This window comes from Muntiacus reevesi, chromosome 5 (assembly GCF_963930625.1).
Source record: "Muntiacus reevesi chromosome 5, mMunRee1.1, whole genome shotgun sequence".
NCBI classification, from domain to species: domain Eukaryota; kingdom Metazoa; phylum Chordata; class Mammalia; order Artiodactyla; family Cervidae; genus Muntiacus; species Muntiacus reevesi.
In genome coordinates, this window is record NC_089253.1 from 112,287,841 (window position 1) to 112,307,526 (window position 19,686).

The 19,686-nt window shown below is 38.0% G+C and overlaps 1 protein-coding gene across 6 annotated transcripts in view; it reads left to right on the top strand.

The window, feature by feature from the left end:
- The window catches only part of HMCN1 (hemicentin 1), a 517,313-nt gene that overhangs the window by 419,221 nt on the left and 78,406 nt on the right, over positions 1-19,686 (top strand). For all 6 annotated transcript variants that reach the window (XR_010663324.1, XR_010663323.1, XM_065936211.1 and 3 more), the window contains 11 exons: positions 1,249-1,330; positions 2,923-3,059; positions 6,730-6,871; positions 8,356-8,500; positions 8,882-9,009; positions 9,296-9,452; positions 10,972-11,093; positions 11,294-11,458; positions 13,508-13,615; positions 14,056-14,193; positions 14,309-14,443. Coding sequence is in view for 4 of the 6 variants with exons in the window: in XM_065936211.1 (XP_065792283.1) it covers positions 1,249-1,330; positions 2,923-3,059; positions 6,730-6,871; positions 8,356-8,500; positions 8,882-9,009; positions 9,296-9,452; positions 10,972-11,093; positions 11,294-11,458; positions 13,508-13,615; positions 14,056-14,193; positions 14,309-14,443 (1,459 nt within the window). In the remaining 2 variants the exon portion in view is untranslated. The remainder of the gene's footprint in view (positions 1-1,248; positions 1,331-2,922; positions 3,060-6,729; positions 6,872-8,355; positions 8,501-8,881; positions 9,010-9,295; positions 9,453-10,971; positions 11,094-11,293; positions 11,459-13,507; positions 13,616-14,055; positions 14,194-14,308; positions 14,444-19,686) is intronic.

Below are 19,686 nucleotides of genomic sequence, written 5' to 3' on the forward strand. Positions count from 1 at the left end.
TGGTTCTTGGAGGAGGTAAGATCTAAGAACAGTCATGAATGATGGTGCAAGTTCGGCTGAGTCAGGGCCAGTGGAGAGGGCCGTGTAATTGGGGAATAGACTGGATTGGTGGAGAAGAGCTGACTTTTAGAGGTTTTCAAGGTATGATGAGCAACTTTGAAATTATTCTCCAGGCAGTAGTGCATCACTTTCAGTTCTTTAATTGAAGGACAATGTGACTGTCACTCTTCTAAAGTTATATTTAGTAATTTTCCAGATATACTGGTCTTAACATCCTAATCTAAAATTTTTTCAGTGGAGTCTGTGCACCTTACTGAAAAAAAAGTTTTTCAATAACCCATAAAGTCAGTTTTGGATGTAAGAATTTTAAAATTCTCAGTATTCTAGGAGTATTCAAGTAATAGATGAAAACAGGATTTTCTACTTTTTCAAAATATGTTTTTCACAGTAGTAAGATCATATGTTTTTCAATGTATACTTTTCACTTATTTAAGCATGGGCTGTGTTTACACAATGTCAAATATGAATAAAGTCTAACACTTCAGTGGAAACTATGCATGGGGATTTTTAAAGAAATGTTTCTGGTTTTAGTCAGAAAATAGTAGATTTTTCTGTCAGCCTGACCTGTTTACAGCCAAATTACATAATATAGCTATATTGTTTCACTCTGTATATCAAGGAATATTAAAAATATGGTATTAATGTTCTTTATTAAAATAACCTGATTTTTATTTACTTTGGTTGGTTGGTTGGTTGGTTAATGTATTTTACTTGCTTCTGGAAGCCTCCAGTAGAATTTTTGCAATCTGCAATTTAAATTCATAAATACTTCTTCAAAAAATGCTGAGTAGTATTTGTGTCATATATGGTGCTATGTTCTGTATGTATCTGCCTTTTGTGACATCATTAACATATACAACATGCAAGCATTCTGAGATCAAATACTGAAGCTGTTTTTGTTTTTGTTTTTTTTTTACAAAAAAGAAATTTTATTGGGAACAGTTGCCCTGAAACCCTCTTAAATCTATGTCAGATACATAGATTTATGTGTAGCAGAGATGCTGAGCCATGCTCAGTATCAGAGTGCTAAATACAAATGTTAAGACATTTATTAACTTTTAATTATTGTGCTGTATTAATGATATCTTGCTTTGTGTGAGTCCTTTACATTTGTTCTAATGGATATTTATTCTCATCATCAAAACCAGCATGCTAACCTTGTGTAATTCACTTATTTGAATTTTATAGGTGGAAGATACAGGAAGATATACATGTCTGGCATCCAGTCCTGCAGGAGATGATGATAAAGAGTATTTAGTGAGAGTGCATGGTAACGTTGGCAAAATGTCCTGCAGTCCATCATACACTTATACCTAATTAAAAGGCATAATTTATGGAAGATAGGGCAGCTATCCAACACATCATAAAACTATGTTTATATATTAGGAAATATGTATTTTGCAAATTTGAGTTTATATTTGACTGATCATGTGTTCATGGGAGTAGTTTAATGGATTTTTGAGTTATATGTTTTGTTCCTGCACAAGTAATTCATATTCATTGATTTTAAATCATAGAATGTAAATTAGAGTAAAAATGAAAATAAAAGTATTCATAATCTCATCACACAAGAATAAGACCTTTTTACATATAAATATTGTCACAGGAACGTGATCATGCAGCATACGGTATTTAACTTTTTATCTCAGTGGCATGTTGAACATGTTTTCATGTCAAAAAATATATATTTTTATAATGTTACTTTTTAGCAGTTGCATGATTTATAATTTTATGAACACACTATTACTTATTTAATACATTCCTTATTTTTGGCTGTTTCTGTATTTCCACCAACAGAAGCAGCGCTATATAGACATCCTTGTATAAGTGTGTTGGCCTATTTTTAATTATTTTGTTTTAATAAATTTCTGTAAGTCCACTTTCTTGAATATATGTACGTATATACATATGCATGTACACACACACACACACACACACACACACACACACACACACACACACACACTCTCAAGACCAAATTACCTTCTAGAAAAGTTGGGCCAATTAGACTGTGGCTTGTCCTAGTTTGACATAGAGCTGGAAATTACTCTTCAAAGAGAGGCACATTTAAAGAACTTAATAGATCTTTATCTCCTCATAGCCTAAATCACTAAGCAATCCAAACTGTAGGACTGGTGTAATGGAGGAGTGTTCCCCGCCTCCACCAGTCCTACACACAAATTAGACCAACTGACATGTAAATTGTGTATGCAGCAGTCACATAAAAAATATACACTTTTAAAATTATGCTATAGTTGATTTACAATATTATATTAGTTTCAGGTATACACCACAGTCATTGAAAATTTTTATAAATTATACTCCACTTAAGGTTATTATGAAATATTGACCCTATTCCCTTTACTTTATATCCTTGTAGCTTATTTATTTTATATATAGTAGTATATACCTCTTAATTCCTTACCCCTCTTTTGCCCTCCTTTCTGCTTATTAAGAAAAATCTATATATTTCTGTTTGTTATGATGGACAGAACCTAATTTAAAAGTTTTTAAATATGTTCAGAGAAAATTATTACCAAGTGTAGACCCGGACCAAAAAAAATCCCTTCTTTGGGCCTTAGTTTCTTTACCTATTAAATGGTGATAAATGTGGTTATATTACTTATCCTATCATTCATGCGGCTATTGGAAGAATTTCATTACTTAAGGTACTTAAGTATTGAGTATGATTTAAAAACTCACTATTTGTTATCAGGGTACTGTAAGTTGAATGAGCAGCATTTTAAATTTATGCTGCTTCTTTCATACAACAGAAACAACACTGTTGAACACCTGAAATAATCCAGAGCATTTTCTATCTCCTTTATTAAAAGCCTTTGGTGTATCTGTTTTCCCATCCAGTACCCCCTAATATTGCTGGAACTGGCGAGCCTCAGGATTTCACTGTGTTACGCAACAGACAAGTGACGTTGGAATGCAAATCGGATGCAGTGCCTCCACCTGTAATCACTTGGCTTAAAAATGGAGAACGATTACAGGTAAGTCTTGCCAAGTTCCAGAGATTCATTTTGAGGAAATAAAAAAAATCAGCTATAGAGTCCTTCAACATCAGGTTACTGGTTATTCAGCATTGCAGGGCTGAGCACAGAGTCCTTTTGTCAGCCTTCTTTTCTCAGCCTCTGCTGGTGTAGATAGTAGCTAGTTACGAGTCAAAAGACAGGTATTTTGATTCACATACTCTGTAAATTGGCCTAAGTATGTATCCCCTGAAGCTGGTGAATTAAACTTGGATTGAAACACTCGTGTCTTTTCTTGAAAGAAAAGAAACCATCAAAGTCTCAAAAGAACTGACTTGTCTTGCCAAGTCCCTGGGCAAACCTGTTACTGACTTTCTTTGATCTAAACTTGCACCTCAGCAGTGACCCCAAGGATATGTGAATCAGTTCAGTCGCTCAGTCGTGTCCGAACTTTGCGACTGCATGGACTGCAGCACGCCAGCCTTCTCTGTCTTATCACCAACTCCCGGAGCTTACTCAAACTCATGTCCATTAAGTCAGTGATGCCATCCAACCATCTCATCCTCTGTCGTCCCCTTCTCCCCCGCCTTCAGTCTTTCCCATACCAGGAGTCTAGACTGAAATCTTTGGAAACACAGTTACTGGCTCTGTGAGGCTCCCATGCTCTGGTGATGTCTGTCTGCTGCCATAGAGTATCACAGCCTAGGATCCTAAGTAGCCTTCTAGGATTGGCGCTAAGCCTTGACTTTGAATGTTCGGATTGTCCTTATCCTAGTAGTCACTTATCCTTCTTTTTCCTCATCCTCTCTTAGTATAACCAATTGTGATACACTGAGTCTAAGTAAAAGGAAATAATGTCTCTAATACCTAAGACAGAGAGACTTTAGCCATGATCACATCACACAAACACTAAACACAGACTGGATTCTGAAAGTTACTAACTCTCATGCATATTATTTATTATTATAATCATGCATATTAATTATCATGCATATCACTTAACAGCACCATGCCTCAGTTTCTCTATTTATTGTGTGCCTGCTGTAATGATGTGCATAGTGATTGCTCCTGACAATAATCCTGATCCATAAGGAGCTCATAGACTATCTGAAAATATACAGAAGTACATCAAAGATTATAGAAAATTGATACTGCTGATAAATTTTATCTTAGAAGGATATATAGAGGGGAAACAGTAGGAAGAAGCAAGTAACCCAGACTGAAGGATAAGTAATAGCCCAGGGGAGCCTCTTGGAAAGGGTGAGTTCAGTTTAAATGTTGGGTGAGAAAGAAGGGGACTCCAAACATAGGTAATAGTATGTACAAAGACATTACAGGAAAAGGAATGCTGTTGTCTCAGGAACTGCAGGTAGCTTGGTATGGTTGAAGTAGACCTTTAAAATCCTTTGATGATTCTCCATAGATTTTGGGTTTCAGGTTCAGTTGCCCAGCTTTGGTTACAAAGCCCTTCATGCTCTGACTTTTCCTCCAGAGTCTTATCTTCTGTGTGTGCATTTCACTCTAGACCACTAGATGTTCAGACAGGGACTAAGTAAATGTTAATGATGGAGAAATCAAGCTAATTTCAGATATGACCAAGTGATGTCAGTACTGGGACAGACTGAATTCAACAGTAAATGATAAAAAAAAAAAAGAGATGAGTTCGGGTTTAGATATTTTGAGTTTGAATTATCTATATATTATCCAAATGGAAATTCCAGAAAGTTCCAAGAAATATGGGTCCAAAAATATCTTTGATTTGGTGGTCCTCAATAGTATAGCCTGTTGTTGAAGCTGTAGGTTTGTATGAGGTCAACCAGAAAGCTCGTGATGTGAGATTTGTAAATGAGAATAACGCCTAAGGCAATATTGACGATTAAAAGGTGGGCAAAGGAAAAGAGAAAAGTGGGACTGAGAAGGAACACTTGGAGAAATTGGTGTACTGAAAGTCAAGAAATAGAGAGTTAACAGAGTTCACTCTGCTAACAGTTAACAGAGTTCATGTCAAGATACAAAGAAAACTGTATTTGTTGGCTTTGGGTAATACACAGATGTGATTCAAGATGTAAGCAACCTTCAGTAGAGTGATCGAAGTAGAAGACACGTTACAGTTGTTGGGGGAGTGAAAGAAGAGGAAGTGGAAATGGTTGTGGACTATTATTTAAATACAAAAGAGATTCTTATTTACTAAAAAGAGTTTGAAGATAGAGAACCAAGTGTGTTGAGTAGGGAAAGGATGGGACCCCGGTGACAGATGAAGAAATTAGCCTTGGACTGAAGGGATGACCTTTTTCCACAGAGATGGAAATGTAGGAAGGAAGGATGCATTCATATGCAAGATGAGAGGGAGAAATTGCAGGCTCTTGGCTTTGATTTTCTCAGTGGAGTAGGAAACAGGATCATCTGCTCAGAATAAGGTTCTGTCTAAGGAAAGAAATCAAATTGGAAGAATCACTGGCAGTAAATGGGAAGAGAACCAGAGAAAGTATACTGAGACTGAGTAAATTAGCAGAACTTACTGATATTCATGGAAGAAAGACATGAAAATCAACTCAGAACTTTTTATTAGCATAAAGTCCTGCTATACCCATATTGAACTTAAAAATTAAAATATGTTTTGTAGAACTTACCATGTACGTTGAAAAAATCACCTGTTCTCATTAGAAATAATAAAAATTTACCACTAATGGCCCCTGTAGCAATTAAAGGCCTACAGATAACGTGTGGACTTTAAAGATAAATTGACCTGAACTGTACATCTTAGTGTGAACAACTCTTTTCACTAGAAATATATGTTTATCTGGGACAGAACCCATATGGTAGAAAAATCTCATTTGGACTCTTCCTAAAGTAGATCCACTTTGGCACAACCAGAAAATATCAGCCTTTGTTGCTACCTGGCATTTTTTTAAAAGTTTATGAACAATCCTCAATTGGACATAATAGAGTAGATATCACTATATTTCAGTATTTCCTCTCAATATAGATCTCTATAGTTTCATAATTTTTGGTCCCATGCCTGGACACAAAATAAATGCTTAACAAATAATTGTAGACTAAAATCATTTATTTACTTATTTTTAAAATGTTGAAGGATAATTGTTTCTTTTAAGTTAACCAAAGTTAATTTATTATCAGGAAACTTTCAGCTTTAAGTAATAGGCTTCAAACTGTAAACAACTTAATTGGGAGCAGGGGGAAGATATTTATTAGCAATAAAAATTGGTGAACTTAAGCTTTAGGCATTATCCAAAGGCTCTAATTATGTAGTCAAATATCTCCATCCTTCCTTCTTTATCTCAGTTCTGCTTATGTCTTAGATTCACAGCAAGTTGTCCGCACATGGTGGTACAACTGCCACCAGCCTATGTCATCCTCACTATCAGATTCCAGTAGAAATATGCCTTATTCCAACACTTTGAGAAGTGTCCTGCAGAGAGCTCTCATGGGCACAGCTTGAAACACTTTTCCATCCTTGAGTGGACCACTGTGGCCGTCACTGATTGTGCTCTTGCCTTAACTACACTCATAGAGATAGCTCCCAGGAGTTTTTGATACCAGGATAGTAGTAGGGGGAGCAGACAAAGATACTGGGAGACAGGTATGCTACAGTTCACTATTTAGTTACTTTTGATGATTCTTATTTCATTTTCCTGACATTTTAATGGTAAATTTTACTTGTTGAATCCAGGCAACACCTCGAGTAAGAATCCTATCTGGAGGGAGATACTTGCAAATTAATAACGCAGATCTAGGTGATACAGCCAATTATACCTGTGTTGCCAGCAACATTGCGGGAAAGACTACAAGAGAGTTTATTCTCACTGTCAATGGTAAGAACGCTTAACCACTGTTTCACAATCTAAAAATTTAGACAGGACATTCAAAGAGATAACATTTTTGTTTTTTATGAGCATACTAAACAAATTCTTGTGCTTATCTTATTTCTTTTGACATAGACAGCGTGTGACATTTGTTCTATAGCTATATTCAAACTAACTCAACTTCAAAAATATAATTAAAGATACATTTCTCCTAGAGAACAATGCATGTCCAGTTGTTATCAGCATATTCTGATGTTTTGTATCATTCAGATCAGAGCCACTGGAAAAGTTAATACACTAAATCTCTGGGTGACAAGTAGCCAATTATTTAGTCACTTTTATTGATGTTGGGGTTTGATTATATATGTACTAGACAGAGACTGCCATGGAACTGTAATTTTCTCAAATATAAAATCTAAACACTAAAATTTGCCAAATTTCAGGAATATGACACCAACTTTCTAAAACCGTTCATCTGATGTTTTAATAGATGAAATTTTACAAGTTGGATGACCCAGGCAGTTAACACTAAAATTAAAATTCAAGTTTTCTATTCCCATGTGAACTCAGTGATTAGTAAAATACATGCTCTAAGACTTGCATGATTAATCACAGATGTGTTTTTTTAAAACAGCCCACTTTCTAAGCTTTATTTAAAGCGAAGTTGTTCCAGTGTTAACATTCTCTGACTATTATTTGGCCAAAGAGAAATAAGAAATATCATCTTTAATTTGTATCATACCAGAGCTGATTTTTGTTTTTTGTTTTTTTTTTTTTACTCTTTCAAGCCTCTTCCTTAGAAAGACAGATTTCACACACCATGAGTGAGTGACTGAAAGTCGCTCAGTCATGTCCGACTCTTTGCAACCCCATGGACTATACAGCCCTTGGAATTCTTTAGGCCAGAATACTGGAGTGGGTAGCCTTTCCCTTCTCCAAAGGATCTTCCCAATCCAGAGATCAAACCCAGGTCTCCCACATTGTAGGCAGATTCTTTACCAACTGAGCCACAAAGGAAGCCATTCACACATCATATCAGGGATTTAAAGTCCTGTCTTCTATTAGGGAAGAGGATTGGCTCAGAGGTTAAAGTGTCTGCCTGCAATGCAGGAGACCTGGGTTCGACCCTGGGTCGAGAAGATCCCCTGGAGAAGGAAATGGCAACCCATTCCAGTATTCTTGCCTGGAGAATCCCGTGGATGGAGGAGCCTGGTGGGTCCATGGGGTCACAAAGAGTCAGACACAACTGAGCCACTTAACTTTCACTTTCTTTCCCCACTATTAACTCTTCACTTTTGTGTAAATTTTTAAATAAAATCTTATCTTGAATAAGGTTTTAGGAATTCAACCCCAATTCTATTTATACTAACCTGAATTAGCTGGCAAAGTCATATATTTGACTCAAATCTCAGCTTGTGTTATTACCTAGTCAGTCTTAGTTCAGGCTGTGTTACTGATATAAATGAAATTTTCCACATGCATCTCTTTTACAGTTCCTCCAAGCATAAAGAGTGGCCCCCAGAGTCTTGTCATTCACTTAAATAAGTCAACTCTATTGGAATGCTTTGCGGAAGGTGTGCCAGCCCCAAGGATAACATGGAGAAAGGATGGAGCTGTTCTACCTGGGACTCATGCAAGGTAACTAGAAAAGGATGAAAAACACTGTAGGAACTGAAATGTAAGTTTTTAAATATGTAATCCAATGCATTATTTGAGTCTTTTCATTCTAAAATTAGTCTCTTCATCTTAATATGAGAATCAAAATACAGTATTTTAAAACCCTAACCCTAATTCCTAAAGGCTTGCATCTAAAATGTAATGGTTATAATGTATCCAAGACCATAAATCCATCTGTTATACCTGTTTGCAGAATATCCTTTTTTTCTACCAAAGGTATTACAAATTTCTGAAGCAGGAAAAGGACTAAAAATGGATAGAGTCTTTTAAAATGCTCTCAGTTAAAATGTGCATAATCAGAAAGACCCATCCAGAGACCTTCACGTGTGATCTTTCTTGTAGATACTCCATCTTGGAAAATGGATTCCTTCATATCCAGTCGGCACAAGTGACTGATAGTGGGCGATATTTGTGTATGGCTACCAATGCTGCTGGGACAGATCGCAGGCGAATAGATTTACAGGTCCAGGGTAAATATACGTTTATGAACAACATCCAGTCTTAGAGTCAAGCGTTCTTTGGTTGCCTAAACCAGTGAGGTCATAGCACAAAGACCTTCAGGTCCAGCGCTGTTATGAACAATCAAGACTCATGGTGAATAGCATTATCACAGCACTGTGTAAGTTCAGAGAACCTTATTGTGTTCATCAATGTAAAGTAAGTTATCAGTGATTAATTTCAGTTTGGCAGAGATACTTCATATGGCATACTGTTTGCTGAATATGTTTTCTCTCTCACTTGGTGACTTTGTTTTAGTTCCTCCATCCATTGCTCTGGGCCCTACCAACATAACTGTAACAGTAAATGTTCAAACCACTCTGGCTTGTGAGGCTACTGGCATACCGAAACCGTCAATCAACTGGAGAAAAAACGGGCATCTTCTGAATGTGGATCAAAATCAGAACTCATACAGGTAAGGAGGAATTTACCTGGAAAATTCCACCAGCAATTTAGAAACATATTTTTCAAAGAATTAACATTTTCACTTTATCAATGGGGACAGAAAATATATAAAGTATGAACTAGCTAGTATGCAGAGAGCGTATTATTTTTTTTCTTAGCATTGAATTAGTTTTTCAATCTAAAGTATTTTTTTCTGAATTATAGGTACAACTTCTCTTTCCATAAGCCCTGTGGATAACTGTCAGTGAGCTCTGTAGCATTAGATTTCCATTCTGCTGCTGTTTTTAGCACCTTTTGTACTTTTATAATGACAAAGGATAAAACATAATTTGGTATAAAAGAAAAAGTACTCTTTAAAAATAATATGTTTTAGTTGAAGAATAAAAATCAAATTTTATACCTTCAAATACAGTGTATGTATTTGGCAGCACGTATAAGGATGAAGAATAGCAGTTTCTCCAATTTTCTGTACTCTTTCAGCTTTACTATCATTCTTCTTACGATGATATCATATTTTTAAAGGCTAACCTTAAAAATACTGTGGATTTCTGATTCCTTAGATGAGCATCATTTCTTGTATCTCAAGTTAATAGATAGATATCTTGTCAAAAGATTTGCCTTGTCACAAAAAACAAGAGTTTTCATAGACCTATCCTGATAAAAATCGATTCTGTTACGCCTGGAAATATGAAATTAGGAGGGTTTTACTTGAAAATCTATTGTGTCTAGCTCTTTCTCATCCTTTTAATCTTTTGCCATTGGGGGTTTAATGACTTGAAAGTATACTCTATGTGGAAAATGCCAATGCCCTTGAGTTAAAAAGCAGGTCAAATATGTTCCCACTGAATCAAATTATTCCCAGTCATCAATGCGCAGTTTGAGGTAAGAAAACAGATATTCTTATTTAGATTACTTTAAATAATGTATATGTATTTACTCAGCGTTTTGTATATTTGAAGTGATTCAGATAACTTAAGTTTTGAGTTTATTTCAAGTTAGATTCTAATTTATGTACTATGTATTTCCAAGGTATCCACCACATGTAAGGAGACATGTGAAGTAGGGAAAGATGCAAACAGACCTGTAGTTACCTGTCGGTCAGTGGAAATAATCAAATACCAAGCTGCAGCGTTACTGTGAAATTTAGAGATAATCTATGTGAAGCATTTGACATGGTACCAGGAATGTATTCAGTGGTCAGTAAATAGCAGCTATCATCAAATGTGCTCATTTCACTGTATTTCACCCAGGAGAGCATGTTGGTCATGCTATCAGCATTCAGAAAATGCAGGATTCCCTCATAAGGCAATCATTCCACACCACTGCTTCCTGCAACTGTTGAGGCTGAGGCCCCGTTAACTCACTGCCATATAAACTTAAAGTTTGATACATAAAATGATGCTCACTTTAACATTTGAGGAAAGAGTTCCCTTTCCCTCAGTTCACAACATGCTACCATGTTGAACCAACTAGAAACATTTGTGAAAACTGATATATAGCACCTCATTGCTTTGAATTCTCTCTTCTAGGCTCCTTTCTTCAGGTTCACTAGTGATTATTTCCCCTTCTGTGGATGACACTGCGACCTATGAGTGCACGGTGACAAATGATGCCGGAGAGGACAAGAGAACTGTGGATCTCACTGTCCAAGGTAGAACTGGCTTAGTATGTGGACTGAAAGTTATTACAATGATATCATTTCTTCTTTTCACCACTTCACAAAGGGGCTTCCTGTTCCACTTACCAAACATTCACTTTCAGTGTAGAAAGAGGAAGATACATGAGCAGGCTTTGGAAATCTGTCAGGCTTGGAAACATGTAGTTTTCTTTCTTTTTGTTGTTGCTTTTTAGTTCCACCTTCCATTGCTGACGAGCCTACAGACTTCCTAGTGACCACACACACCCCCACAGTGATCACCTGCACCGCGTCAGGAGTTCCGTTTCCCTCAATTCACTGGATGAAGAATGGTATAAGGCTGCTTCCCAGAGGAGAGGGCTATAGAATTCTGTCCTCAGGTAAGACCCAGCTCAGTGATTACACAGATATTGATTGGGTTAGTTACTAATGGATGGCCTTATTTGGACTTTTGTTGCACCAAAAGAAAAGAAAGAAAAATAAATCGATATTCCTAGGCTTAGGCATTTGGGATAAAATTCAGTGAGGATGGGGAGGGCAATGAGAGAAAGGGATAGGAAAAAAACCTAAAAACAAATAATAAATAATATCTAAAACTGATCTGCATGTATTCAGCATGACCACTGAGATTTTATGTGCATATTTTTCTAAACCTAAGGTTTGGAAGTGCTTCCTTGGTGGCTCAGTGGTAAAGAATTGCCTGTTAATGCAGGAGCTACAGGAGTCGCATGTTCAGTCCCTGGGTTGGCAGGATCCCCTGGAGGAGGAAATGGCAACCCACTCCAGTATTCTTGCCTGGGAAACCCCATGGACAGAGGAGCCTAGCGGGCTGCAGCATATGTGTGCGGTAGTCACTCAGTCCGTCACGTCCAATTCTTTGCAATCCATAGACTGCAACCCACTAGGCTCCTCTGTCCATGGAATTCTTCAGGCAAGAATACTGGAGTGGGTTATTTCCTTCTCCAGGGGATCTTCCCAACCCAGGGATCAAACTCAGGTCTCCTGCACTGCAGACACACTTTACTGTCTGGGCCACCTGGGAAGCTCAGTCCATAGGGTTGCAAAAGAGTCGGACACAACTTTGCAACTAAACAACAACATGGTTTAAAATTTTTACTGGTTGCCTTTGGGTGAACCACACCTCTTTGGCCAAATAGAGTGTCCATTCATTTAATAAACATTTAGTACCTAAAATGGGCTGTGTACTCCACTAAATTTCTGAGAATCTAAAACTAAGACAGGGTTCTTGCTTTCAAGTTTTCTGTAATTTAACAAGTAAGTTTGGGTGGTAAGTGTTATGATGTGGCTGTTTTTTGAGGGTGGTTGTAAACATCATTAATAAAATTTAAGCTCTGAACGTTTTATGTATTAAAAAGAAAAAATAATTCACCTAAATGAAAGTGCAGGTGATTCACATTTGTGTTTCTGAGAATTCATCCTTCTTTGAGGAGATATACTGGAGATAAAAAGTAGCAACTAAGATCCTGAACATCCTGGGGCTTTATGAGTATGTCCATCTTATGTTAAGAGAATTTATTTCTTCAAAAGAAGGAAAATAATGAAAGATGAACTTGGCTTTCATAACAAAGTATGTTGGCTATCTCAGAAATCTGCATAGATGGGTAGCAAGTAAAATCATAAAATTTAATTAACTACTCTTCGCCACAAAGTACTGCGCTAAGAGAACAGTTTAGAACTTTCTCAGAAAGAGTTACCCTATGACCCAGCAACTCCACTCCTAGGTATCTCCTCAGAGAAATAAAAACATATGTCCATGCAAAGATTTGTATGCAGATATTCATGTAGCAATCTTCTCAATAGCCAAAAATTAGAAGCAGTGTAAATTTCCATTAACTGGTTAATGGATAAACAATGGGGATCACTTTACAGAGTGGGATTCTATTTAACAATAAAATGGAACAGAAATACTGACACATGCTGCAACAGATGCAGCTCAGAAACTATGCTCACAGTAGAAGTCAGACACAAGATTTCAGTATATACCATCTAGGTAAAATATCCAGAAGAGGTCAGTATTTAGAGACAGAAAGTAAATTAGTGATCTCTGGGTTTGAGAATGAGGCAGGACGATAAATGGGGTGAGATTTCTTTTTGGTATAATGAAAATGTTCTAAAATTAAACTGTGATAATTGCAGGAGTCTGTAATATGCCAGGAGTTATTGAATTGTACATTTAAATGGCTGAATTTTATAGTCTGAAAATTTGCCTAAATCAAGTTGTTAATGGTATTTTGTTCGTTTGTTTGTTTGTTTTTAAGTTCTGTGCTAGGTAGGCAGGGAATACAAGTAGGATTTCAAGCAAGTACCCCCACGTAAGGGGGACAGAAACACAAAAATCAGAGAGACATGGTTTATCAAACCAGAAAAAGAGGGATGCCCTATGCATGACATTCTTCTTGCCTTTTTAGGAGCAATTGAAATACATGCCACTCAACTAAGCCATGCTGGAAGATATACTTGTGTTGCCAGGAATTCAGCTGGTTCTGCACATCGACATGTGAGCCTTCACGTCCAAGGTATGAAAGGGTACTTATTCGTTAAAATCTTGCTGCTATCTCTTTAAGTCATGTTTTTTTCTTCAAAGATGGCCCTGTCTAGGGTCATAAACCACAGTAATATTTTGGGGACATGAAAGCTGATAGATATTCTTCAGCATACTAAAGAAAGCATACAGATGACAAGCCACGCTGAACAACCTCTAAATTATTTTCGTTGAATTTTTACAATCTGTTTCCCAATTTTAGTCTTTTCTCTGGAGTTCTTCTAAAGGAAACTAGCTATAGTAACAAGACTCAAAAAGCAACGTGATAGGGCTGATATGTGCTTTTCCTTGGGGCAATGAAATCACTAATATTTTGGAATTATGGATTCAGACAGGTTTAACCTTATAGGTACTGTAGACATTTATGCCACTAACTAGTGTCCCTGCAACATTTCTGTTGATTGGTTCTTACAGAGCCTCCAGTCATTCAGCCTCAGCCAAGTGAGCTGGACGTCATTCTAAACAATCCCATTTTATTGCCCTGTGAAGCAACAGGGACACCCAGTCCTTTCATCACTTGGCAGAAAGAAGGCCTCAGTGTCATCAGTTCAGGTACTGTTTCTCTCAAAACAATCATGGCAACTCAGTTTTATCATTCAGAAGTCAGTATAATCTTTTTAACAAAAGTAAAAATTCTTCTAACCCTGTTCTAATAACCATGACGTAGGTAGAAGCCATGCAGTTCTTCCCCGTGGCGGCTTGCAGATCTCCAGAGCTGTCAGAGAGGATGCTGGCACTTACATGTGTGTGGCTCAGAATCCAGCTGGTACAGCCTTGGGCAAAATCAAGTTGAATGTCCAAGGTACGTAAATATGCTTATAGCAGTGCCTATCAAAATTCATATTATGTCAAATAATGATGCTGTCATAGTCCTTCATATTCTTAGTTTACATTATTCTATTTGTCTTCTATTCTATTTCTGTTCTCTTACTATTTTGAAGAAAGAAGTTTAGTGCTTGGGTGGTTTGGGGGCATTATTTGTATAAGAAAACCGAGACATCTCATATTTTAAATTTCTGTGAAATTGGTACTTCTATTGTAGCACACATTTAAGGTGATTTTTAAAACCATTTTCTCCATAATGCTTCTCTGTACACATTACAAAACACTGGATTGTAATATCCACTTAAAAATCATAATTGTTTTTAATTTTACAAAATGATAGAAGTTGTGAAACCAAGAAGTAAATCATATTGCAAGTAAACCAACTTGATGAGAAAAAATATATAAGAAGAGAGTGGGTTTTTTTTTTTTTTCATAGTTACCTTACATTTTCTTGATGTAATGTTCATATCTTGTATGCATTGCTTTTGTGGATAAAAACCTGACCTAGAGCTACTCAGCTCACATTGGCTGGTTTGAATTTCCTTGTAGTGTGATTTTCCTAGGGTGAATGAATAACTGTAGTAAAGCTCACTTACTTATCTGCAGGTTATAAATCTAATTTCCTTGTATTTTTCAACAATTTTAATAAACAATATTGGGATGTTAAGTAGAAATACATTGAACATTACAGACATAATACTTTTATGGTGTGAAGAAGGAAAAAACAGAACCAGTCTTCTCTGGGGGCACCATTAGGGCTGAGAGCTGCATGATGAGTGAGGGTGAGCCATGTAAAGGTGTCCACGGAAGAGAAGGCAGCATGTACAGTGGTCCCGAGGCAGGAAAGGGTAGGAAAAGAATCGTGGTTGACAGCGGTGAACGTGGGAAGGCTGACTAAATGGGAAGGAGATCAGAAAATAAGGTGGGGGCCAGTGCATGGAGCACCATAAAGAGCAGAGGGAGGGGTAAGATTTTTCTTTTCTGTGCAATATTGAAGGCTTTCAAGGATTTAACCAAGACTTCTGTTTGGTTTTAAGAAGCTCTCTTTTGCTGGCATGTAGGTGATGATTTAGAGAAAGCTCAAGACTATATCTGGAAGCACTAGTAAAGTGCTTAGGCCAGGGGTCCCCAACCCCCAGGATCTAAGACCTGATGTTTGGAGGTGAAACTGATGTAATAATAATAGAAATATAATGTGCAATAAATGCAATGTATTGAATCATCCCAAAACCAGCCCTCCTCCCCAGTCCATGGAAAAATTGTCTTCCAAGAAACTAATCCCTGGTGCCAGAAATGTTGGGGACCGCTGCTTTACGCATCATGCGATATGGTCTGTCTGGGAGTAGGAGTGTGTGTGTGAGTTATAGGGGTAAATGAAAAAAAAAAAGTGGTAGAATCAAGAATTTTTTTGGAGATGTAATAGCCAGGATTGCTGATTAATCAGATTGGGAGGTTAGGAAAAGAGAAGAGTTCATGATGTTTCCTGGGCTTGGGCTTGAGCGGAGATAGTGCTATGGGGGCTTCAAGGAAAGGAACTAGTTTTGGAGGAAGTTAAACATGATTTCTGATCATGTTAGATGTGGCAAACTGTTAGAAATCCTAGCAGAGATGTCAAAAAGCACTGATTATTTATGAATTCAGGAATCAAGGGAGAAGTACAGTCTAAGATACAAATTTGGAAGTAATTAGGGTTTTTCAGTCCACAAGACTGGATGAGTATTTGGATAGAAAAGAGCCCAGGACTCTGCATTGTTAAGAGGTCTGAAAAACAGAATGCTAAAAAGAATAACAAAGGAGAGGGAAGAGATAACAGAGGAAAACTAGATGGAGTCTTGGAGAGGACAGTGTTTCAAGAAGGAGTAGACAGATTTTTTTCTTTTTAACCCTAGGGAGAGTCAATTAAGATGATGACCAAGAAATAGTCATTGGTTTTGGCAACATCGTTGTTGTTCAGTTGCTCAGCCGTGTCCAACTCTTTGCAACCCCACACTGCAGCACGCCAGGCTTTCTTGTTCTTCACAATCTCCCAGAGTTTGCTGAAACTCATGTCCTTTGAGTCGGTGATGCTATTCAATCATCTCATCTTCTGCCATCCCCTTTTCCTCCTACATTCAATCTTTCCCAGCATCAGGGTCTTTTCCAGTGAGTCAGCTCTTCCCATCAGGTTGTCAAAGTGTTGGAGCTTCAGCTTCAGCATCACTCCTTCTAGTGAATATTCAGGGTTGATTTCCTTTAGGATTGACTGGTTTGATTTCCTTGCTATCCAAGGGATTCTCAAGAGTCTTCTCCAACATCACAGTTCAAAAGCATCAATTCCTTGGCACTCAGCGTTTTAAACTCTCCATCTCTCACGTCCATACATGACTACTGGAAAAACAAGAGCTTTGACTAGATGGGCCTTTGTAGGCAAAGTAATGTCTCTGCTTTTTAATATGCTGTTTAGGTTGGTCATAGCTTTTCTTCCAAGGAGCTAACGTCTTTTAATTTCATGGCTGCAGTCACCATCTGCAGTGATTTTGGAGCCCAAGAAAATAAAGTCTGTCACTGTTTCCACTGTTTCCCCATCTATTTGCCATGAAGTGATGGGACCAGATGCCATGATCTTCGTTTTTTGAATGTTGAGCTTTAAGTCAGCTTTTTCACTATCTTCTTTCACCTTCATCAAGAGGTTCTTTAATTCCTCTTTGGTGTCATCTGCATATCTGAGGTTATTGATATTTCCCCCCACAATCTTGATTTCAGCTTGTGCTTCATCCATTGGGATCATATAAAAGAATTAGTGAGGATTTTTTCTTTCACTAATTGATTAAAATTGCATGAGCAATTATGGGACAAAGAAACACATTAAAACAACTAATAGAATTTTGGTATTCCAAAAGCAATCAGAGATAATTGCATACTCTAGAGTCATGAAAAACTCTGAATAGACTCTCCCTCTTCAGATACAATATGTAGGGACTTCCCTGGTGTTCCAGTGGTTAAGACTCTGTGCTTCCAATGCAGGAGGCATGGGTTTGATCCCTGATTGGGGAACTAAGATCCCACATGCCATGCAATGGGAAAAACAACAACAACAAATCTCTAACAGATATAGTATGCAATAGCAAGCAGAAAATCAACCAGATAACTTTGGTTGATGCAAATAATTTTAAGTTATTCATATTTTTCACAACTTGTTGATTTTATTTACTCATTACCATTATGTGCGTGTGTGTGTGTGCGCGCGTGCACATATGCACTCAGTCATGTCTGATTCTGCAACCCCATGAACTGTAGCCCACCAGGCTCCTCTCCCCATGAAATTTTCCAGGCAAGAAAACTGGAGTGGGTTGCCATTTTCTTCTCCAGGGGATCTTCCCGACACAGGGATCAAATTCACATCTCTTTTGTCTTCTGCACTGAAGACAGATTCTTTGCCATTGAGCCACTGGGGAAGCCCACTCATCACTATTAGTGTACCCTAAAATTGGCCGTTTCTGCCCAGCCTCCTCTAGAGATGCAGCAGATATTTCCAGGTCTCTGGGACTTGCTATCCACAGGGCATAACTTGGATCAGTAGAGTTCTCAGAAGCCCCTTGTTTCTTACAGCATGTGGTAACAAGTAATATTTTGAATGGATTGTAGACATTTCAGACGGTTTTATACTTTTGGCCTGCACCTGTTTAAAAGAGGTAATTTTACCATTGTCATTTTCTGCACCTTGTCAGTGTCTCTGGACTTGCATTGACTGACATTGGGAGGGGGCATCATCCTTACCTTCCTTTCTCCTGTGCTTGTGGTTGGTTGTTCCTCACTTGTGTTTGATTGTTCTCTTGTAATTATGTGATGTGTCTTTAAAGCTTAGTAAAATAGCCTGAGTGGTAATTACTATTGTAAACACTGGGAAGAGAACCTGTTATCAAAAGCCTTTCCACAGTTTTCTGAAAAAGTAGGAAGAGTTCTGCCTGTACAAAGTCAACCCTTAACCAATACAATTTGAACCGTGCAGGTCCACTTCAGTTCAGTTCAGTTCAGTCACTCAGTCGGGTCTGACTCTTTGCGACCCCATGAATCATAGCACGCCAGGCCTCCCTGTCCATCACCAACTCCTGGAGTTTACTCATATTCATCATGCCCGTTGAGTCGGTGATGCCATCCTGCCATCTCATCTTCTGTCGTCCCCTTCTCCTCCTGCCCCCAATCCCTCCAGCATCAAGGTCTTTTCCAGTGAGTCAGCTCTTCACATCAGGTGGCCAGATTACTGGAGTTTAAGCTTCAGCATCAGTCCTTCCAGTGAACACCCAGGGCTGATCTCCTTTAGGATGGACTGGTTGGATCTCCTTGCAGTCCAAGGGACTCTCAAGAGTCTTCTCCAACACCACAGTTCAAAAGCATCAATTTTTCAGCGCTCAGCTTTCTTCACAGTCCAACTCTCACATCCATACACGACTACTGGAAAAACCATAGCCTTGACCAGATGGACCTTTGCTGGCAAAGTAATGTCTCTGCTTTTTAATATGCTATCTAGGTTGGTCATAACTTTTCTTCCAAGGAGTAAGCGTCTTTTAATTTCATGGCTGCAGTCACCATCTGCAGTGATTTGGGAGCCCAAGAAAATAAAGTCTGTCACTGTTTCCACTGTCTCCCCATCTATTTCCCATGAGGTGATAGGACCAGATGCCATGATCTTAGTTTTCTGAATGTTGAGCTTTAAACCAACTTTTTCACTCTCCTCTTTCACTTTCATCAAGAGGCGCTTTAGTTCCTCTTCAATCTCTGCCATAAGGGTGGTGTCATCTGCATATCTGAGGTTATTGGTATCTCTCCCAGCAATCTTGATTCCAGCTTGGTGCTTCCCCCAGCCCAGCCTTTCTCATGATGTACTCTGCATATAAGTTAAATAAGCAGGGTGACAATATACAGCCTAGACATACTCCTTTTCCTATTTGGAACCAGTCTGTTGTTCCATGTCCAGTTCTAACTGTTGCTTCCTGACCTGCATACAGGTTTCTCAAGAGGCAGGTCAGGTGGTCTGGTATTCCCATCTCTTTCAGAATTTTACACAGTTTATTGTGATCCACACAGTCGAAGGCTTTGACATAGTCAATAAAGCAGAAATAGATGTTTTTCTGGAACTCTCTTGCTTTTTCGATGATTCAGCAGATATTGACAATTTGATCTCTGGTTCCTCTGCCTTTTCTAAAACCAGCTTGAACATCTGGAAGTTCACGGTTCACGTAT